The sequence below is a fragment of the Phyllostomus hastatus genome, unplaced genomic scaffold (assembly GCF_019186645.2).
Source record: "Phyllostomus hastatus isolate PE091 unplaced genomic scaffold, TTU_PhHast_1.1 phas_contig_29, whole genome shotgun sequence".
Taxonomy (NCBI): Eukaryota; Metazoa; Chordata; class Mammalia; order Chiroptera; family Phyllostomidae; genus Phyllostomus; species Phyllostomus hastatus.
The window spans coordinates 41,616,500-41,639,960 of record NW_025333835.1 but is presented as its reverse complement, the minus strand read 5'-3'; the positions used below and the strand labels follow the sequence as shown (position 1 = coordinate 41,639,960).

The window sequence follows — 23,461 nt, the reverse complement described above, 5'->3', positions numbered from 1 at the left end:
TTCTTTAAAGTTGGCAGCTTGCACTTAACTATTAACAGAGGATGTTTTCTCGTGAGGAGCAACTGATAGGATCGCTTGTCTTCTGCGTTACAGCACAAAAATTGCTCGTGCAAAAACATATAGCCGGTCCTTTAAATATCCACAAATGTGCAAAAGTATTTTCACCCTCGGAAATCCCTGATGACATCGTTTGAAAATATGGGTGCCGTTATTTCTGTGTTTGGGTAGGCCTGATCTGTTGCGTGTCTGTGTTCTCTACGCTTTCGGGGACACCATCACCATCCAGAAGGCCCGACACTTTGAACCTGCCACATGGAGAAAACCTTCCTCTCTCCCCCCCCAGAGGAGGCGGTTCCTGCCAATCCTTGCAGGACCAGGAGCGGTCTTACCCAAGAGCTACTACCAGCTTCCTTGAGAAATGCCATTGGCCTCAAAGGGCTGAGGAAGGAAGTCTGAGAAGGCACACCCTCTCTGCGGAACCCCTGTCCGCGGGTATGACGCTCAGCTCTGGCTGTCTCCTTGGCCCAGCCGGCCTGGGTGTGCACACAGGACGGGACTCACCGCTCTGGCTCCTTCTGCAGCCCCAGGTCTAAGCCGTGTGGTCCAATCAGGCTCTCGCGGGAAGCCCGTCTCGTGGATTGCTGGGCCCTTTCCTGCCTGTCGATGAAGCTCGTGTTTCGTTCCCCACTCGGTTACTGATGTTCACGTCTCTTCTCGATCAGGCAGAATCCTGAAGAAGAGGGCTGAGTGGTGGGGTTCATGTCTGCTTTTCATTTCAAAGAATACTAGGAATACTTCTAAAACGATCCTTTTACGTTGCTTTCCTCACCTTTAAAAAGCCACTACCAAAAGCAGAAACTGTCGACCCCCCATTTGAACGCCGGAACTCGCTCCCCCTTGAAGTTACCAAAGGTTGTCCCTGTGAGCGTAAAAACCATTTCTGTTTGGCTGGTGATCCATCTGTCCCAACACAAAAAGGAGGAACATTAGAAATCCTTTTAAATGCTTCTTTTATTTCATTGGTTGTACATTGGGTGAGTGAACTGAATATTACAACCGAAACATATAATTGATACAAATTAGACTCCTGTTTACACTGTAAGGTAATGAATGAGGGAATTCTTTAGGTGTTACAGAAAGATTTAGTAGAAATGTTACCAGTGGTATGGCTGAAAGAATATTTCGGTGAAGTGCTGTTATGCCGGAAAAACCAAGAGTGAAATGTGGTTCCCATATAAGTGACGAGTTCATCTCTTAACTGCAGTGTTTGTTGAATTGCTGTCTTCGTGTCTTGGATATTGGTGATTTTGTTTTTGTAATTAAACAAAGCATTTAAGATTTATTCATCATAGTCAGACTTCTGAATATAAACAAACTTTTGGCAAATAATATTTATACAGAAAAATAGTTTTAGATCCTCTCAAATCCCAGAATTATTCTATAAAATTACATTATAAATAAATAAAAAGCAAAATCTGTTGTACATATATTTGTACATCTATGCATTTGCCTTGCCTCCTCCTTATCGTAAATGGCATATTTATGACTCTTTGCATATTATAATCACAATTCTGGAAAATGGATATCGTAGTAAAAATACAGTCCTCTATATTTGCTTGGGGATACAGCTGATGTTTTTGATGCTCCATTATTAAAGGGCTGAAAATAGTTGTGTGCTAATAATTTTTAACATCAAAATCATGAAACAAAAGAAAAAATAAAGACAATGTTACAACAGTTAGTCTACAAAAATATTTCAGTGATTCACATAATTTACCCTTTAGTAATGTATACTATGCATTCAATGAGTTTAAGTGAATTAACAAAGAAAAAAAAGAAAAAAAGAACATAAGTCTGAATGTTTTAGGCAAGTTGTAGCATAACTACATTGTTATAATTGAGAAAATTACAAACATCAATAATACATAAAGATGAAACTACCAAAAAATACAAATTAGATACAATACTTTCCCACAAAGTAAAAACAAATGTAACGATACAAGCGCTATGTAAGATTACACTTAGAATGTGATTTCTTTTGATGGGGTTATCAAATCTATGATATAAGATAGTCGTTAGACTTTGACTAAAATTAATTAAAATGGTGAATTTCTTTCTTCTAAAAAAATGATATGGTTGGTGCATATAGTTTTCAGAACAGGCGGTGATGCCAAAATTTAAAATATTTTACATTCAATCTCAAAAGTCAAAATACTTCAATCACTAATATGTTCACAAAGAAAATGGATGGTTTAAACAATTACACGTAATATTCATTTATAACAGCTGTTTTGTTTTTTTTAACAATAATTTAAAAACTATGTAGGTACTGTATAGGCTATGTGCAACATATAAAATGTGAAATATGAAATATTTGGTACGATAGTGCTTAAAATAAACTTTAAAACAAACTTTCTGAACAAAATTTAATTGTATCGCCATTACCTTGAAGATCAACCAAGTATTTAAAAAAGTAAACAACATTAAGATATGTTTCATCCATATATAGTATATATATGTATGTGTATATATAATATGTATGTACTTGTATTAAAGTTTTTTATACTTTTGAGACATAAAATATGCTTTAAGGTGAAAGAATTAAAAGAACTATTTTTTTCCCATGCTGTAGTCAGTTACAACCGTTTAATCCAACTTTTTTTGAAATGCAAAACAGTAATGGATTTTTTATAAAGTGAGACTATCTACTTTTTTGTTTACATAGTAATTTAGATTAAAGCCACAGTCAGATTTTCAGTGACTAAACTCAAACTTACTTAAATTAGAATATTATACAGATCTCCTCGCCTACAGCTTCCTTGTTTGACTAGGGCTCTAGTTTAGAAGGGTTACCCGGTGACAGGCAGACAGAGGGTGAGTTTGAAAGACTAACCCCTCAGATTAGACAGTTGGCATGGGCCGCTCATTCTGGTCAAGCTGGATGAAGTCTGGCAAAATCTAGGCACTTCTACAAAGTCTCTCTTATAAAACAACTTTAAAAATATACTTGTAAAATAATACCTTCAAGACTTTGTTTGGTGGGGTATGAAGTTCATACCGTGCAAAGTTTCTTTTCCATCTAGTTAGTGTTAATTCTAGAATCACGTGATTCAAGACGGCATCTCCAGGCAGACCAAACACCGCGCTGGGATGCGTCCCCCCGGTCCTTGTGCTTGAATTTCCATTCAGATTTTAGACCTGCAGGGCAGGTGTCAGTGTTTTACTTCACTTCTCGTCTCTGCTGCAGCATTCATGTCGAGAAGTGAAACATACCCTTTGATCCAGTGGGAAAATGCAATGACAGTGACTGGAGCTGGACTTGAACCTGCCCTTGGAATAGGTGTTTATAAACTAATGCTCTTTGTTTATTGCTAACTTTGACGTATTTGGAGTCGGAATTGGTTGGGCTTTCTGCATGAGCTATAGTTATGGAGATAAGACAATATTCCTAGGACAGAAACTATGTTGAGAAACCCTTTAAAAGTAAACTTTATCCTTTATGTCTTTAAACATCACAGCTGGTCTCAGGTAGTTAACTATCTTAGGTTGGAATATACTAAGCATACCATATTTAATACTCATATATGATATAGCAGCACTAGCTTCTTAGAGCTGTGGTCTGTCCAGAAGAACTAGATCTGTATTTAGCATGCAGTTTGTGGCAATTCTATTGAGGAGGAAACAGGATAGTATGTACAGTAGCAATGTTTTGTTATTCTCAACGCGGATTCTTGGCATTCCACTCCACTTCTGCTGATCACTTCAGAATTATCTGTTAAAGGAAAAGACACGCGTGACTTAGACATTCTCCTGGGAGGGAAAAGTCATGAGTTTCAGTTCCACCCTCTGAACACAGACATTTGAAAATAGGCATGTTCTTCACCTTTTCCTAACTACTGATGCAATTACAATTTGGCACAATCCCCACCCTTCATGCTGAGCAAAGGTAGACTTAATAAGCACTTGGGCTATGTGGCCACTGGAAAGAAGGATGATTCCAATGCACTCTGTTTTCTGTAAAACTTCGGCAGCGTGTCCTTGGACATGCCATATTTGTAGATCCTAATTTCCTTTTTTCGTTTTTGCTTCATGTTTCTTTGTCGTATGTCACATTACCCTTCAATTAATATTTGTTAAGGCGACTAAGGAAGTCTAATGAGGGAATTCGTTTGTATGGGAGAAGTTATTTGTAAATTTTAAATATAAATATTTAAAAATGTACAATACATTGTATTGTTTATTTATTAAGTTGCATTTATAATTCAAAGATGTGTTCCCATCGCAAGTAATTTTCTTCCCAAGAGATAACAACAACAAGTTTCAAATTCAGGGAATGTTTACATGTCCCATAGTAAAGAGAAAAAGGAAAATATTCTAATAAAACTGTTAAAATATTCTTAATCATCCAGAAGCACAGCTAAAGCTAAACTATCAAGTGCAAACCATGGCCTCTGGAGTTCGGCCCCCAAGTTCATTCCCAGCCCCACACCTTTGCAGAGGACAGGGAGCTGGTTCCGTGTGACCCAGTCCGTCAATGTCCAGCCTAAAAGCTAAGCTTTCAGCACATTCTAACCAAAATATTTATTCTTTGTGCAATGCTCTGACCAAACTTTGTACAATAAATACACAAACTGTTTGCTTATTGAACAGTCAAGAGTTTTTGTTTAGGAAATCACCAGTAAAAATTCTTTATGGACAAGGTCAGCTAATATTTCTGCACACCGGGACCCACTTGCTAAGAAAAGCCTCATTTCTACAAGTGATCATTTTGTGTCCCATCCTGTTAGAATTCATACATCCGGCTATTTTCCCTTTCAGTGGGAGCTCCTGCAGTTAATACAAAACAGTTTGGGTGTAAACACTCCAATAGTTCCTTTCATGAAATAAATGAGTATATTTTATTTTACTGGAACATAGAGACGTGCAAGGAATTGATAAAAGTAGAACTTACTTGTACTAAATATTTATACTAAATGGAATTAGCATAAATATTTATACTAAACTCTTTGTTTTTAAAAAATTCTAGGAATTTAAAATTAACAGATAAAAACATCAATCCTTGTCTTATATAGTGAAAGATAAATAAAAATAGTGATATGAGTGATACTGTATGTATGTATCACGGTATTTTTGAGTAGACATTACACATAGCTAATATTCCAGTTCTTTAGATGGTTACATTGTAACATCATTATTAGACTTAGATATTTGATTATTAAATAGGAACTATTCTATTCCATTCCTTAGGTTCAACAATGCCTGTAAGGTTTCCAAACAAGAATGTGCCCAAGATAGCAAATCATGTCCTTTTTCTTCCTTCTTTCCTTTTCCTCTAGCAAGAGTCTCTCTAAAATATACAGGGAAAGAAGCCTATAGTCTCTTAAATAGGTATATCGTAATAGAGAATACATTCAAATGTTCTTGCTTATTAACTGAAACTGAAATTCCACAGAGAATGAAATTTCTAACCATTTGGGAAAAATGAGCATCCTATAAAGAGCCCAGCAATGAGCAAATTTATGTTATAGATATTAGTGTATCTATACACTAAGAGTGTGTATATAGATATATATAATAGTGTCTAGTGTGTATATATTAGTGTATCTATCTATACACTCATAGTGTATATACATATAATAGTGTCTAGTATGTATATATTAGTGTATCTATACACTAATAGTGTGTATATATATAATAGTGTCTAGTATGTATATATTAGTGTATCTATACACTAATAGACTTATGGTCACTCCAGTTTAATTGAACTGTGAATCGGCTTTGAGGTTTGCTGAAAGCATCAACAGGACTCACCCAGACTGCTTTCCCCCCTCGGGCCCAGCCGACACACGACCCATCGTGTGGGTAACGACATAAATAAAAGTCACCGCTGGTACTACCGAACTCTCAGCTGTTACTACCGCCTCACCTCCCACCTTTGGCCAGAAAACGCTAACCACACCCCGGTCTGTGTCTTTCGCTATCTCGTGGGCTATATAGTGGTATATATATAAAAAAAATCAATCATTCTCCTAGCAGCTATGAGCTTCAAGAAGTTCAAGGAAGTTTGATTTTAGAAGGCAAGAAAAGCTTGAGTATTTAATTATTTTTGGTGGTAGCACTTTTCTTGAAAATAGAATCGACTATTCATTTTTCTCGGAGAAATGCAGTTTGCTGGTACAGTGTGAACTGGGCGTACTCTGGGGCGAAGTGTATTCTGGAAACACAGACAGAACAGGAGTCCAGGTGAGGAGCTACTACCAGCCGAGTGCCTCTGATTTACCTACTGCCCACCCGGTGGCCGCCTCTGATGCCAGCAGACACAGGACCCCGCAGGCACTGGGGCCCCGGGGGAGAGCGAGACAGGCCCCAGCTGGACATGCAGCTCTGGGAGGGAGACCCGGGTGTGCGTGTTGAGGGGGAGGGTGTAGAGAAGCCATTCTCAGGGAGAGAGAGGTCATCTGCCTAGTTTTTAGCATGGCTTTCCTTCAGTCAGAGCATATTTTTAAGTCGCACCACAGAAACATAATGGGAAGTAAGACGGGCAGGTGCATTTTGGGCGTGTCCTATGGCTTCTCCTCAGAGATTTCCTTCCAACACTAGGTCACTACGGACATAAAACATATGTCCTTCATGTAGAAAAACTTCTTCCGTTTCCACTGCAATTTTAATGGTCGGGGGGAGCAAAAGTTTCAGAAGGTGCCTGAATATTTCAATAGAGATACAAAAGATAATTGGTTCCTAAAAGAACAGGGTTATAAATGGCTCCGGAACTTGGGCTATGAGTCTGACATTGACACGCTCTGATTCTGAGATGGTCCATAATAAAAAAGGTTAATTAAACCACAGTTCACTGGAGTGACCTTGTTCGTCCAGCTACCCTGGCATCCCTCCCCACCCCCTCGCCACCCCCGGCCCTGCACTCATGCGAGCTGAGGCCGATATTCAAAGTCCTTTCCTCCACCGGTGGGCGCTGCAGCCCATGTTTTCTAGGGAGGGGTGCTTGAAAACTCCTTTGGGGTCTGCCAGACTAGGTACACGTCAGAGCAATAGCCACCACCCAGGGTGTCCTAAGAGTCCCCTCTCTGAAGCATCATTAATGTCACTTCTAAAGGCAATAGACTGATTTTCCAGGAGGCGCCGAGAGATTGTTGCCAGAGCCTCAAGAGCGAGGCCAGTGTTGCAGCCCTAATTCCCAGACTGGGAAATGAGAGCACGAACCGCTTTACTCGGCTTCCGCGGTCTGCAAGCGCCCGCCCACGCCCGCATGAGCGTGGAGAGGTTAGCTCACTCTGCGCGCGGGCATGGGAGTCCCTTCCAGGGGACAAGCGCCGAGTCTGCGGTGGGCCCGGGGGAGTCAGTGATTCCGAAGGACGTGTCTGTGCCTCTCAGGGTGCTCAGACCTCCCCTGGGAGCTTGGGGGCCAAGAAAATGGTAGGCATGGGGGTGGGACTTAGAGCGGAGGAGCACATGGTGGGACTAACTGTCTGGAGGAGCAAGACGGGCGACTCGTAGGGCTGCTGGGCCCCTCCACGGGGCATCCTCACCTGGGGGGCCGAGCGCATCGTACCCCCGCCTCCTGCCGCTGGGCGCTGCAAACGTGCCTGCTTCCGGCAACGGTGGTCCCTACCCATCCGCTGGCCTGCTGCTTGTACTGATTTCTCCCCTTCTATCTCCCGGGTAGATGAGCCCCTGGAATAACTATTATTTGGTAAAACAGAATCGTGACGAAGAAGGGAGGCAAAGTCCTGAGTAGGATGAGCCAATCTCACGTGGTAAACCAAAGCCTTGGCCTGAAAGCGTTATCTCCAATTCCTTTTCCACGATAAGGATAGAACGCGGGGAAACGAGGAGAGCGGGTGCCCACAAAATCGGCGGCTCTCTTTTTGAAACTAAGGCTCGCTTGGTCTCGACTGTAAGTGCCTGCACACGTCTTTGGTGGACCCCTGGCTGTACCGGGAGTGTCTGTGGTGCAAAAATATCGGTTGGCTGTAATAACGTCCACTCATCAATGAGCGTCTCCTCCAGGTGGTTGGAGTTAAGGATCTGATGATTCTGCTTATTCACACGCTTGCATTACTCCCCTATGGCCCCGTGCACACTTGGTCTCACCTTTATTTACTGAAGACAAAGCATGAGTGGCCCCAGAGAGCATTGAATGGGTCGTTCCCCATCAAACGGTGTTGTGAGCCCCCACTCGCTGGTCCCTGCACCCTCAGCGAAGTGCCTGCCACCAACTCCCAGTGCAACACAGTCAGGCTTGTCAGAGGAAGACTGGGCTGGGGGGGGGGGCTAGATATTAGGCCTCTGGGGCTGGGCAGGAAAGGCATGTGAGTGAGTGGGTCAGGCACAGAGCGTGGCAGGGGGAGGGGCCTGTGTCCAGGAAGCATGGAGTAGCAGCGCCTGGGCTCCAGCCCATTGCTTCCTGCAGAAACCTGGGCTCTCCACGGCTTGACCTTTTCATTAAAAAGAAATAACCAAACTGGAAATTCAGCAATGAATTCACATTATAGAAAACAACTCTGTGTTTTGGGTCGAATGCAGCTACGCGCTGCTGGTCTGTGGCCTTTTTGAGCCTTACTTTCTGGGAGGGGATATCTCCTCAGCCTGGGTCACTAGCTTCTGGGGCCAGGCAGCGGCCAAGGCTGCAGGTGACAGACAGGGAGGCGGCCGTCACCCCTGTGGGCAGGATCAGGAGAGCACGGTGACGGGAAGTTCATCCTGCCACTTTCAGGCACTTGGCTTTCACCCAAAGGGGTGGGGGCCTTCACCAAGAGGTGCTGTGGACCCCAAGAAGAAAATGCTATTCTCCCCTTGACTGGTTCACCAGGAATGAAACGGGCCTGTCACCTGTCTCTTCCAAGCTGATGGTGAATTTAGGCCGAGCCATCCACGGGCCTTTACCCTGGGTGGGCACTTGAAAAAAAAAACTGACCAACAGTGGAAATGCTCTTGGTTGGAAGCACAGCTGTGTGCAGAGGCTGCAACACTGAGCTGGATGGAGCACATCAGCAGCGGGCACTCAACAGGCAAGCTAACCGGCTCGCAGGCAACAACAGGTGCGAAAGGAGACACATCAGTACAGACTTTCCTCGGTGCTCAGAGGCACTGACATTCGTACTGCCTGAGTTTTCAGCCTTGTGGTTGATCTCCAGGAACTGAACGTATGAATAATTTGGAGGTTGGGAGCTTCTGGGTGACATCTAGAAATGCTCACACTTCTTAGGTAAACCTGCTCATCGCCAAGATGCAGGGACATCGAATGGGTTACCTTTGAAAATGTTAGCTCGGTGTCAAGGTCAGTAAGGCCTCTCACTGCTTGGCTTCACTGATAGAAAACATTTCGGTGACAAGACCAACTGTCCCTATGAATGCGAACCACAAAATGGTTAGAGAAGGGGGATCATGGATGTTTTAGTTAAATCCTCCTGGGAAAAGCTATCCAATGATATCTGTGTGATGTTGAGTTTGAAGAAGTAAATAAGATACACCTGATAAGTGTTTGCATGGCCTTGCTGAAACCTGAAGGAATCGTTAGCATGGGAGCTCGACTAGGCAATTCCACGCAGAGCGGCGGCGGGGGCTAGGTTCACAGCCAGAGTTGGTTTTGTAAGCACAGGACAGTGTCCTGCTGACCTTTATGCCTCTAGTGTCCAGGGTGGGGGTGGGCACGTGGGAGGCACTCAGTGACTGTTGGTTGCACAAACGGCTGAATAAATAAGGAATTTCCGAGGCTGCAATGCCACAATGTCAGCATGAACAGAAAACTAATGGACTCTCAAGAGAGATTTAGCAACGGAGGCAGGACAAGAGCTCTTCCGACAACATCCATGCGAACATTCCCCCGTCCATTCCTCCACTGTTATGTACAGACAAAAGGAGGAGTATTCTGGGCAGGGGGCAGAATCGCTCACAGAGGGTGGGAACAGGGTAGATAAACAAAAAAAAAGCCACTTCAAGGAAACTTCTAGACTTGGTTGATTTCTTAGAAATCTTTTTCCCTGGTTACAAGGTCCTGTTCCCTCAGGAAGCAATTAAAGAAAGGATGTTTCACTGTCATTACAAACAAAGCGTATTACTGATTTAAAAATAGAAAACAATGGAATGCCTAAAAATATGGCCCGGCTAAGGAAGTTTGCCCGTGGCGCACCGTCCCAGCATCTTTTCGTTTCTTCCGTTTCCTTACCCTGTCACCCTGTGCCTCCCTCACTGCACTCTTCTGGTGTTCCCCCCTCCTTCCGTCTCCTGGTTTCCTGTTCCCTCCACCCTTTCCCTAGCAAACCCCCCCCCCCGCCCACCGCTTCACCATAGCGACCATGGCTGTCTGAAATTCCCCGACTTTGTCCAACAGGCCAAACTGGTGAAGTATTTTGATTGCAGCGAGTTGTACAAGGGCAGAGGGATGTTTGTACATGTTGGGCTGCAAAATAAATCTGTACTTAGTCATAGTACTGGTTACTGAAGTCAGATGCAAATGTCTTTGGTCTCTTGATACACATAGTTATCAGAGCAATTCTACTGATGTGTGCTAATGAATGGACAATTTCAAGAGCTTTGGCCAATTTCAAGACTATTCATAAACTTCAATTTTATAATAAATTCAAAGATAATTAGTGATATATAAAAAGCCACTTTGAAAAATGCTCATATTTATTATTTGGGGGATACTGTTCTGAGGGATGGTAGTGTCTTATGCCATATCTGACTTGTTTTCAAAAGGGGTTTTTACTTATACAGAAAGGGCATAAACTTATTAAATGTGACAATCAGTTTCACTCTGGAGAAGAGCAACCTCGGGTCGGTGGGAATGCCCTCCACTTGCAGCAGGCCTTAAAGAGCATTCGGTCAGGATCGTTGTTTTGCCTCCTGCCATCACTAGAAGGTGTCCAGTCAAAGCGCTAATTCCCCTGTTTTAAATGCCATAGCATTGTGTTGGTGACTCATTTCTGTCTAACATTTTCCATTTTGTGATATCTGAACACAATGAACACTTCAGATAGACTTTCTAACATATAACAATGATCATTTACAGTACTAGTCACTGACTTTGTGCATGGCAGGCAATACGCTGGCCTCGCTGAAGATTACTGACCGGGGCCCACACTGGCATCGCCTGGACACACACCTGCATAGGGACCTTTGAACTGAATAGCATCTCGCTCCTCCCGTGAGTCCATGCCACGTGTGGACACAGCTGGACTCTGAGAATTTCAATGAGGCCGTGATCATGACCCTGTTCTCCCCCACAGTCCCAGCCCCACTCTCCTGAGAGGATTCTGAGGACCACTGCTGTCGCTCTCCTAGCTAGATGGGGGTCTAGTCCCCGGACCATCCAAACACCCGTGCGTTATCCAAGGGTGACGTTTTCACTTACAGGACATAAATGAGGTAGAAGACAAAGGTGTATGAAAGGAGACTTTTTACTTCTTGTGCTTCCCCCAATGCTTACGGAGGTGTTTAAAACAAAAACATGCCCAGGAGAGTCGTGTGGTTGTTCAGGTAGAGAGGAGCTGTGGAGGCCATGTTCGGGCCGCAGAGGCCAGAGGTCACGACAAAACAAAGCCCTGGACTGCAAGGGCCACGTGACAGCAGGGAAGAAAGAAAGAAGGGGGCAGTTGGAGCCCTGGCGCCCGAGGGAGAGGAGGAAGAGGAGGAAGAGGGCGGTATGAATGCGGCTGGTGGCCACCCACAAGTAGGTCCCAGCTTCTACCTCCTTACTCAACCCCTGACGTTTTCGACTTCACATCCCCCATTCATACTCCATGAGCCTTCCCCAAGGAACACTCCAATCATGAACTCACCACACTATCGTGGTCCCTAGACTGTGTGCAGGTGGCGAGGGGGAAGGTCCTTCCTGTCACACAGCTGCCTGGGGCTTGACGTACGCACAGGCCTGTGGCATCTTGAATCTCAGAGACACAGAGACACCTGTGAACATGGCATCTGGCCAGTCCCATGCTGTCAGCACGGTATTATCTCTGAGCAATGCCCTGAGTTACTCTACCGCAGACAGTCCAGACACCTAACTGCCGCTGTCTGCCGCTGTCTCTAGGGGAAAATCACGAGTCCCAAACCGAGTGACAAAGGGAATGTTGAACAAACAAACATTTTTTAAATTAGGGACTGTCTGCATATGAAAGAAGACTATATGCTTCTACTAAATCAAGAAGCAATATGTACTATTAGGGCCGCACTACTTTAAAAAATTCTAAAACGTAATAGTAGATATAAAATATTTCTCTAAAAATATTATCTTTAGAATACGTACAGCGAGATGATTTATGGGAAGACTTACAGCGAGCAAAGCTGTCTGGGATTCAATGGGCTGCCCACATCTGAGGCTCTTTCACGGAAGGAGAGCTTTAGTTACAGAGGTACAATCTAAGAAAGCTCTTTCTTACACTTTCGAAAAACGGTGTATGCCGCAACTGAAAAGAACTTTCTAAAGCATTCATTTATACCTGCTCTTTTCAATGTGCAGTTTTGCCCCCAGGAATAAACTGAAGACTCAGGTCAAGAGAAATCCCAGAAAGAGCGTCCCGGTGGGTGCAACATAAAGCCCCCAGGGCAGCTCAGTGCCCTGCCTCTGTGCCCACTGCCGTTATGTGGGACTCAGAGTCCCGGGCACATTTCGGCTGCAGCGTTCATTTGAACAGTGGGGCAGCATGTATCATTCAGCCTGTGAAGAATGGGCTTTTAAGACACTAAAGGCAGAAAAGCAAAGTGCGAAGATTCAATAAAAAGAGTGGTAAGATTAATATTATGTACAGGGCGTGGAGTATGTCTGCTAGTCACCTTGCACGTATCTCAGACTGGTGGGACAGCAGTGCCACCAACATTTCCAGTGAAATTTGCTTTGTTTTGCTTTCAGTTCTTTGCCTCTTTTTTGTATGTGTGTTAGAGAGAGGGAGAGAGAGGGAGAGAGAGAGAGGGAGAGAGATTAACAAAACCACTCATGTGCAAGGGACAAATCAAAAGGGATTCTGGACTAAAATTTCTAGAGGCTTCTCTGTGCCACCGACCTGCTTTGTGACCCTTCTGAACCTCAGTTTTTCACTCTGCAGTGTGGTGGGTAATTAAACCAGGTTGCCACCTGTCCTCCCTAAGAGCTCCCCAGAAAGCGCCCAAATATCCGGGTGTAATAGAGAGTGAGATGGGAACCGAAGGAAGAAAACATACGAAGGATGAGAGCTTCCACGTTCTCTTTCACTTCTTTATTACTGACTGCCTCCCTCCCTTGGGGCTCAGTGGCGAGGCCCATTCTTCCAGCATCTCCACATTTCGAGAGGATCCTTACTGTGTGATGATTATTGGGTTGGCCAAAAAGTCTGTTTATATTTTTTCCCATAAAATAAGAGACAGTTTTCATTTTCACCAATAACTTTACGGATTTGGGTATTTTGAGTGTGTCAGCTATCTCCCTTCTAGTGGGTAGAGGCCAAGGGTGCTGCTAAACGTCTTCCAATGCATGAGACAGGCCCACAGCAAAGAATTATTTGGCCAAAATGTCAATAGTACCAAGAAACTTCACAAACCACTTTTGACACATTCGATCAGTCACAGCACCTTCTCCATACACTGCGCAAATCTTTTTTTTTTGCATTTTAGTTACATTTTTGCCTTGAGATAATAAAGCACAATACACCAAAACTGTTGTGTCTTCTTCCATCTTCAATATTAAAATGGCTGCACAAAAATTCACCAATTTTGATAAGTTTTTTTAATGCACACTGATATGACAGCTGTCACAATACAATCTAACAAAATCGTTTCGAATGAAGTTAAGGACAACTAAGCACTAGAGCCATTGTATGAAAAAAAAAACAAAAACAAATGAACTTTTTGGCCAGCCCAGTACTTTGACTGCAAGTGCTTGCATGTGGGTGTGCCGCCTGTCCCGCTGACCGTGTGAAGCCCAGGAGAGCAGGGACGGTCTGGTCAGTACTGTGTTCCCAGAGCTGTGAGTGTTACACGGAGGACACTGGACTGTTAGGAAACATCTACTCAGACAGGCACAGTCCCAGGCCTCAGCGCACCTTGGGGTGGGGGCGCTCACTGCCTGGGGCAGCGCCTCTTACCCATGCCCCCGACTAAAAGCCAAATCAACTGTTTGTTTGTTTGTTTGTTTTTCCCTCCTAAAATAAAGCCGCAGCTGGCTCTGCCAACCCTCTCAAAAAAAAAGGTGTGACGCTGTGTCGCCACTGAGGACATAGTGGACGTTCATGTGGCACGGCGCCTGCACATCAACCGTCCCCACTGCTAACAGACACGGTTCGCCGGGGGAGAACCTGCGTCTGCACTCACTCAGCGACCTGCTTCGTGAAAACGGGACGCTCACAGCAGGACCTGGCAGCGATCAAGAATTGTTACTGTGAAAAGGATAATTGTATACTGTGGATTTGATAAAACAACTTAAGTACAGGGAGACATCCTTCTTTCCAACCTCAATCCTTTCTTCTTGGAGGCAAAATAGGTGTAGCATAAAATTTGCCATTTTAACCAGTTTTAGGTGAGCAGTTCACACGCATGGCTGTGCAACCATTACCACTGCCCATCTGCAGAACTCTCCATGATTCCAGTCTGCAACTCCACAGCCAATAAAGTTTCCATTCCCCTTTCTTGCCAATACTTAATTCCTTCTTTTTCCCTCTTTGCCTGCCTTTCTTTGCATCCTTCCTGTGTTTTGGCTTCAGAATGGGATCCTGGCTCCTCCTGGGAGCTCACCTGAATTGTTGTTGAATTCCTCGGCACGCTCTCTAATTTAGCTCTACAGTTTCACCCACAACTGAACGAACTTTCTAGTTGCTCCCTTCACAGCTGCCTAGTCCGGGCTGCACAACACATTCGTTCCCAACTAGCGATGTTGATCTAACCTGAGCTTGATAGGTAAGGCTCGGTGGAAAGACTGGGAAAAAATAGTCTCTCAATTTTTAAATTATTGTTGTTTAAGAAGTGAAAGTTTTGGATGAGAGGACTCCTCTTGGTGGACGCTTTTCTGCCGGAAGTCACTTGACAGTGACCACCCAAGGATGGGGCCCTTGTCCATCAGCCTCCCCAGCTCTCGTTTCCTGGACTGAAACTTTCATTTCACTGTTGGTCTCAGCAACCAACCATGTTTTCAGACTGTTTCTGATAACACTACTCTTGGATGTTAAAAGTTCTATTAGAACTTTCTTCTTAAGTTGTTACAACTTTTACAATTAGTGGTTAAAACTCAGTAGTTAGAAGTGTGTAAGGAGACCATATAAAGAGATTAATCCTAATCCTACATTAGACATAATAATGTCTAATTCAAATATGGTGGACACAGAAGAGAACAGGATTCGGAGCAGACAAATCTTACTTCTCGCTGTGCAGCCACGTCCTACTTCTTTAATCTGAAGCAAATTATGTTTTACAATTTTCTCCCCTCTGGAAAATGGGTAAGACACTTCCCAGAGTTCTGCTGAGTGTCGAATGAAAGAATGTACGTAAGTGTAATAGTGGCTTTTGGTGAATGTTGGTTTCCTTTCCTTAGTCTATTTAAGATTCATGATCTTATATAAAATTTGGTTTCAACTTCTATTTAAATAGGCATTCAAATAGTAATAGTGTGCATTTAAATGTGATATGATCTGGATGGAACTCCATCTACGCTGGTAATATGCTTGATTTTTGACGAGACAAAGGTTTTTTAAAATGCCAAGTGCATTCCCTTCCATTTCTGTGCATGTATATCCTGACCCGTCACTGACAGCTTTAATAGAGGCTGACTTTCTCTCTTTACTTATGAAAGTCCCAACTGCCATTCATATGAATCACTTCAAACTAAAATCTTTTATATAAAAACATGACCAGCCAGTAGCGTATGATGACCAATGTCAAGGACAGACAGATACCATCTCCTGAGAGGTGGCCTCCCCCATTCTTTAGAGCCAGACCCGGTTCAAAGCCAGCTCCCGGCCTGACAGATGTGTTCCCGTGGGTAACCGGTTCTTGGTGTCCCTCATCTGCGTCACGGGAATTAAACACTGTCCCTAACTCATGAGTGGCTGTGAGTAGATAATTAGTTAACGAAAGGCTGGTGGGAGCAAGCTCGCGATGCTACCGTTATCCTACAGTAATATTTTGTCTCACCTATTTTAGCTTCCTAGGCTAGGCCACAAAACACGAATGTTTCGACAAGGAGTAGCAATTAGTAATACACGTCAAGGCACCGTGCTTCGAGCAAACCCTCATTCGTGGACACCCTGCACACCCAGTCTTGCCTAATAAACAACTATACTTCAATTTTTAAGCCTTCGCCTCTTCTCAGCAGCAGAAAGAATGAGGGAACTTATGAGTTGATATTTTTTTTAAAAAAGGAATTCTTAAACACCTTTTTCCAAGGCAAAGGAACACAAGGGGGTTTTCTTCCCATCCTTTATACACTCCTTAGATCCCCCTATTTTAACTTCTCTCCTTGCTCAAGGCCACCCCCAGAGGCTGCAGGAGTCAGGGGAGAGCACAGAAAAGAAGATGGATAACTGGGATTGATTTAAGCAATTCCTTTTCTCCTAAATCCTCATCACTGAAGTGGCTCTCTGGCCCTTGCAAATATTTCAGTGTAACAATGACAACTATTGAAGGAATGACGAATGGAAGAACCATAAAATCATTACTGGAAAAAGTATTTGGAGAACAAGAAGAAATTGAGTTTAACGTCCCGGGGTCTCTTTTTGATTCTTCAAAAATCTTTCTAAATTCCAAGGAGGAAGCAAGCCATCGATTGTTCAAAAAAAAAAGGAGAGTTGCATATTCATGATGGATCATGGTTTGGTGGTGGAAGGAGGACTGGGCACGCTGTTGGGGGCGCGTCTTTACCTCTTATTAACTCCTATGTCACCTTGAGTGAACCATGTAACCCTTCCAGGCCCTTCTTCTCACTGTAAAATGAGAGGTTAGGGCCTTGGAGGAAAGTTCTCAGTGTGGTTTTGCCACTGGATAGATGATCGTGGGCAAGTTTCTCAGCTTCTTGAACTTGCAGTTTTCTCACCTACATGTGTACATTGGGGATAAGAACAGTCCCTTACAGAGCTGTTCTGGGTTTTAGCAAGATCATTCATATAGTAGGCTTAGCGTAAGGTCGTTGGGGAGTGCTTATACAGGAGAGCTCCTGAGTTACCTCTAGGTCCCTAGAGTACTCCGGGCCCCATAGACGACCCTTGAAAGCCCTAGCTCAGGAAGGCAGTTTGGTGCGAGGGGAAAGGCACTGCTCTAGGCAGCACACAGATCATTGGGTCCTAGTCTTGGTTCTCTGTTTATGCGATCTGGGTAAGCAACCTGGCTGACCTGGGCTCCTGTTCCAATGTACAGTATAACCTGCATCGTCATTTTCCTTTGTGTGCGTGTGTGTATGTGTGTGATTGTAGAAATACGGTGTGAGTGTGGTGAATTTGCTCTTATGACTGATGCGCTTCATAACTTTGTTGCAGATGACGCAGGTCTTGGGTCGCTCCGACAAGGCCTGACGTAACTGTGGCTATGGGGAAATGGGCGACATTTTACAATGACCAGCTTAACGATGCTCGTTCCAGAAATGTGTTTGCGGTGCCTAGTGAAGAGGGCCTATATTTGATTACGGGGAGGTCACCAACAGAAACTCTGAGATCTTTGAAAACTCCAGAGCAAGTGGAATGATCATAAGGATGATATAATTGGATCACCCAAAGTAAAAGAGAGAGACCAAAACTCTAGCCCTATTATACCTAATGCTGCAGGATGATGGATTCTAAACGCTAAAAAAACTATGGTTTTTTTTTTTCCCATAAACTGATGTCAGAAAATACCAGTCCACAAATTGTCCTTTACAGTGCTGATAAAAGCGAAGACGTGTCAACAAGAACCAGTCTTTCTCTGTAGGGCACCCGGAGACCCGTCTTGCAGGCAGTTGCTGAGGCAGGGGGAGGGGCCAGTGGAATCCGCAGACACGCAGACCCTGGAGAAAAGCGACTGGGAGAGCTAAGGGTCCTCCGAATGCCTCCCTGAATTTCCCTGATTCTTGATTGTTCATCCTTCCCATGTTTTCTGTTTTCTCTCCCACTTTCAACACTCATCAGAGAAGTGGCTTCCTCACCAGTTACTCTGCGCTGAGTCGATGCACCCCAGTTTCTAGCTCCCCACTCGCTTCCAGGAAGTCAGTGTTTCCGAGTCTCTCATTTAACATTTCTGTCCTGCTTTCATCCTGCCGCTCCGGGCCCTCCACAACCTCCCCTCTCCTCGCCCCCTCCACTGAGTGTTCCAGTGCCGCCCACACGCATCCTCCCCTGCACTCTCCCACTCACCGCCGCGTGGCCGGGACCAGGTCACGTCGCCCACGTGAGCCAGAGTGCCCCTTCTTTAGAGCTGATGTGTTAGTAGCTGCCCCGTCAGCCTCTGTCGTGGGAAAGTTCGAGACCGATCCCGAAGCTCCCATCTGAACCTCACAGGCTGTTGGGGATCAGTGTGGGCTCAGAGGGAAGCATTGGCTTCAGGGTCAGACAGGCTTGAGGTCAAGTGCACTTGACCATGGATTCGAGATGTGGCCAGATCTGAGCCTTGACTCTGTCACGTGCACGAGATGAAGAACAGGACCCACCTGACTGGGTTACACGTGAGCACCCGTAAAGCATAACGCTGTGCGTTTATAACGTCAGGGCCCTTTTGCCCTTCCCCTACCCCTGTGTTCACCCCTTAACTTTCACACACTGCTCAGGAATGACCTCACCTGTTCACTACCTGTCTAATTCCTTCACATCCCTCAAGACTTCCCTCCCCACGTTAGGCACAACGCCCTGCCGTGGGCTCACTTCCCAGGTAGTAATGTTTGAGCATATGGCTATGGCACTGGGTGACACTGTAACTTCCTCACTCTCTTTGACTAGGCAGTAGGCTCCTAGGTATCTTTAGCACCTGCCCACACTGGTGGCTTCTGGAACGATCAGCAGACTCAGACCCCGGAAGCCGTCACCTAGAGGGACTGCCAGGAGGGGCTGAGAGGCCAGACCGAATGCCACTTTGTCTTTGACACGTGGTGGTTGTGCTATCGGGTGCAGTGGGAGCGACAGCCAGGTTAGCTTATGGGGAAGCAGCAAAGCTCTCTGCTCTCCATCACTCACTCAGGAAGGCTGGCAGCCCCCCAAACGCGCAGGTGCGAGTGCAAGAAGGCAGGCGGTGGTGGCAGCACTTGGGGAGATAAATGCCTATTGAATCAAAATTTCCCTCTGCTCAGGCAACGTTTATCGCAATGAGACCCCTTTCACCTTTCAACCCTTGGCAATGGGTCTGAATTCCTGCATGGCAGCTGGTCTTTCCTTATACACGGAGAGCTGGAAGTAAACATACATGTAGAATGAACAGTATCTTCCTGCTGCTCGCAAGAGGAGCACTCAGATTAGAAAAACGGAGCGTGATTTTATTACCGTAACAAAAGTCAAAATACTGTGGGGAGCATGACTTTTCAATCTAAAAAGCTTCCCCCAAATTCCATCACAATGGGAAAGAGGACGGGATTTGACGTGCACTAAGTAGGACAACCCGCCAGGAGGTCAAGTTCTACACTGGCACCCTTGACGTTTCTCTCCCACTGCACGAAATTGGAGCTGATATTAGGTCTTTAGGTGTTATGCACAGAATAATCCACCCAAGCTCACCACGAGGTGTTAATTATTCATGGAAAATGAAAATGTACTGGATTATGCCACTTACGTAACTTAGCCTTTCTTAGAGAAAGTCTGCAGGTACATTTACTCGTTAAACCTCAGGTAGTCCTGCAAGGCAGCAGCCTCTGAGGCAGGAAAGGAGAAGGTCTATTTTCTTCTTACGCTCTGCTTTCTTGAAGAGAAGGAATAATCTGCCTCTATACATGCGGCTCTCACAAACCAAGTCCACCTAAGACAGAGGAGCCCTCCTACCTGCCTTCTAAAAATAGTCTGACCGCACTAGCCAGCCTGGATTCCCATGCCCTGGCTGCACTGCACCATGGAATTTAGACTAAAGTTGCCAAGAAGCTTTAACTAATAGCATGCACTGAATGAAAATACTGTAATTTTCATAGTTTTTTTTTTTTTTTTAACTTGGATAGATACGGCAGGCTCCAATCTCATTCTCTCTCTTGCTTTCTACCCCCCTCCTTCTACACACACACTCACTCCATTTGACCTCTGTCCACAAAATGTCCCATGAGGCAATGCTGCCTCACAGGAAGCAACAAGACCCACCGCTGCAGTGGGACCCCTCCTACAGTCAGACTGTCAGCAGGAAGCTACAGGTGGCTAAGGCTGAGCAACTGTCTCAGTGCAGTGCTGGATGGATGTCTCCGCCCGAGTGTGGTTCTTAAGGGTTGGATTCTGACACTTGCTGTCTCAGCCTTTTGGACCATAATGCACCTGGGGCTCAGCTGCTGTCTATAGTCTGCCCCCCCTGGAACCAGCAAACCACACGAAAGGAGCCTTTTCACAGCTGGACCACCCCCAGAAGCCAGCCACTGCACTGTGTATTTCAGGAGCGGTATCTGACAGGACTCTCCTCCTCCTACGTGGGGACCTCGCAGAAGCGAGAGTTTTCTTGTGAAGGCGCCGCCTCCAAATTGGTCAAGTGGCAGGGGATGCTAAATGCCTCCTCCGTCCATCTGAATCTAGTCCTGGCAGATGGTTTTGAATAATAGATGTTTTATACAACTCTTGGAGGTGAGCGTTTGAGTAAAACGTGACCTTGCCTTTCCAGATTTCTTGATTGGTATAGGCTAACCTATACATCTAAGACTCTGTATACAAATAGCTTCGAAGCTGTGTTCACATTTATATGTGAGGATAAGTAGAATCTCATGATTTGCTTTTCTCTTTTCTCTCTAGTAATTCGTAGCAGGCCAGACAAAACACTATATATATATATATATCTGATTACATGTAATTATTTCACATTTCTGATAAGATACTGTTGAAACCGATTATCTATAGTAAACTTATATCAGGTGGCACATCTGGGAAATGGGACTTTCTTACTTATCAAATATTCCAGTAAATAAAGGGTTGTGTGTATATGACATATTAATAACAAATTTGCAGCCCTAGCCGGGTGCTTCAGTTGGTTGGAGTGTCGCCCTGTGCACCAAAATGTTGTGGGTTCAATCCCCCGTCAGGGCAGATACAGGAGGTGTCTCTCTCTCACATTGATTTTTTTTCTCTCTTTCTTTCTCCCTCCCTCTCTCTCAAAACCAATAAACATATCCTCTGGTGATTAAAAAAGACCCAACAATTTTTCAATAAGCTCTTCCTTCCTAAGGCCAACTTTCTCTTGAATGGATTCCATCTTTGGGAAAGGATTCAGAAGATGTGACTTTGAGGTCATAATATTAAAGATGAATTACCCTTTTTGGAAAATGTGACAGTTGCCTAACGTACGGCCGGAAATATAGTTTGATCTCACCCGTTTTAAAGATACTGATGGTACTGACAGAACGCTGCATAAAAAATATAAAATCCTGACATCCAACAAGTAAGAATGTTTCCTCGTCGCAGGGACTCTTGACCCAGAATGAATGAGACAAGCAAGTGCACCCACTGCGCACACAGCTCTCACCATGGAAACGTGGGCGGTGTGTGTTTACACCAAATCTGAAGGGACTCTCTCCCTCCTGAGCAAAGGCCTGGAGGTCTTTGACCTTCGGTGGCTCTGAAGGTGTATTTAGGGAGGAAGTGGGAAGCCGCGCACCCACACCCGGGCAAGACCCTGGAGGCCTGTGCCTGCGCTGTCCCCCCAACTGCTGTTCTCCAAGGCACTCGGTTCAGGCCCTGCAGAGGCGACTTCCTGCGGTTAACCTTTCACGCCCACCGACATTTCCTTTTCTGCCATGTGGCATTGTTTGGACACGCTTTGCCACAGTGTGAAATAGCTGTTGTGCTTCTCTTTGGCTAAAAGTAACTCTCCCTATGTCACAGGCAAAAGCAAGGAGAAGCAGGCCGCTTGCCAGCTGCCACTGTCCCAGTTTGGGCTCTCGGTCAAACGTCTTGCCGGTGGCCTCGGCAGGCTCACCCGCCTGGGATGCAGCTGCTCACTCTTCCTAGACTTCTGTGCTGTTTGAAAACTCTCCAGTGGCCAAACAAGGGGCGCAGCCCTTCACGTGGCATTTAAGACCCCCCACAATCTGAATGAAGCCTTGGTTGTGCCCATTCCTGCAAACGGAAGCTTGGACAGACCTATTGTTAGCTCTTCTCTGCTCAACTTCACACTTCCCACTGTTGTACATTCCTGCCTGTTGTTCTTTCTCTCTAGTGACGACGCTTTAAGGAGCGTGCAGATAAAGTCCTTGACCAATTCCGAGGAGAGAGAAAAGTACGTCACCCTGGCTGGTGTAGCTCAGCGGATTGAGCTTGGGCTGCGAACCAGTGTCGCAGGTTCGATTCCCAGTCAGGTCACATGCCTGGGTTGCAGGCCATGACCCCCAGCAACCGCACATTGATGTTTCTCTCTCTCTCTTTCTCCCTCCCTTCCCTCTCTAAAAATAAATAAATAAAATCTAAAAAAAAAAAGAAAAGAAAAGTACGTCATTCTGCAGGGGATCAGGGAAAGACCCAGAATATAAATTATATTTTAATTGGGCCTTCGGGGATGTGATTAGGTAAACGGAATAATCTCTGTGCATAAATGAAAAAAAAACCCTAAGACTTAAAATATTTTTATTTAGAAATGATTTTCTTCCCTCTAGAAATAGAATGCAGTTTTGAAATAAAAAATAATAAAGTAACAACAGCATAGGGTACTGCAATAATTCACGTTATAGGAATTCAAATCTGCACTCTCACTTTATTCAATAAAATTTCTCACAGTATGAAAAACTGCTAGGTAATCCAGATACTAAGCTGTTTCCTGCGACCTCTTTTAGTGTGTGCTCCGCGATGAAATTTGTTTCCATATCAGCACCTATAGATACGTCCATCCAATCACAGATGATTCTGACCATCTGTGAGGAGGCCTACATTGGCTGATTTATATGGCATTCTCATTTTCAGTTTCAATTTTGCTCATTACCAAGCTATTTGTGTGATGACTGGCAGAAGCTAGAAGTCTAGGACAGCGATTCACAAAATATGCCCATGAACTTGGTTTCACAGCGATAAATGACTAATCCTTTTTTTACTTTGTATGTATCCTACTTTTTACTTATCTTACTTGTATAGAAATTATCCACAATTTTCAGTCTACTCACTGGCTATAGTATTACAGAGGCTATTATCAGGTGGTTATATATTACAACCAACACGTATCTATCTGCTCCAGGGTTTGTAAACACGACCTGGTTATTCCGGAACTAGCTAGAAGCTGTGCTCACTTCATCTCCCTGCTTAGGATTCATCTTTGTTTGAGCTGCATTAGCAACAGAGTTTGCTGCCATTGGGTCTCATTCAAAGACAGTTATGTTTGTGGAAGAAGTGACTTTTGTACATTTATAATGATAGAGAAGGGCAGT

General features: G+C 44.6%; 1 protein-coding gene across 9 annotated transcripts in view; it reads right to left on the bottom strand.

Moving 5' to 3' along the window:
* Nucleotides 1–993: 993 nt before the first annotated feature.
* Nucleotides 994–23,461, bottom strand: part of MBNL2 (muscleblind like splicing regulator 2) — a 151,945-nt gene continuing 129,477 nt past the window's right edge. For all 9 annotated transcript variants that reach the window (XM_045838996.1, XM_045838994.1, XM_045839000.1 and 6 more), the window contains one exon: nucleotides 994–3,772. In XM_045838996.1, coding sequence (XP_045694952.1) covers nucleotides 3,758–3,772 — 15 coding nt within the window. In that variant the 3' untranslated portion in view covers nucleotides 994–3,757. The remainder of the gene's footprint in view (nucleotides 3,773–23,461) is intronic.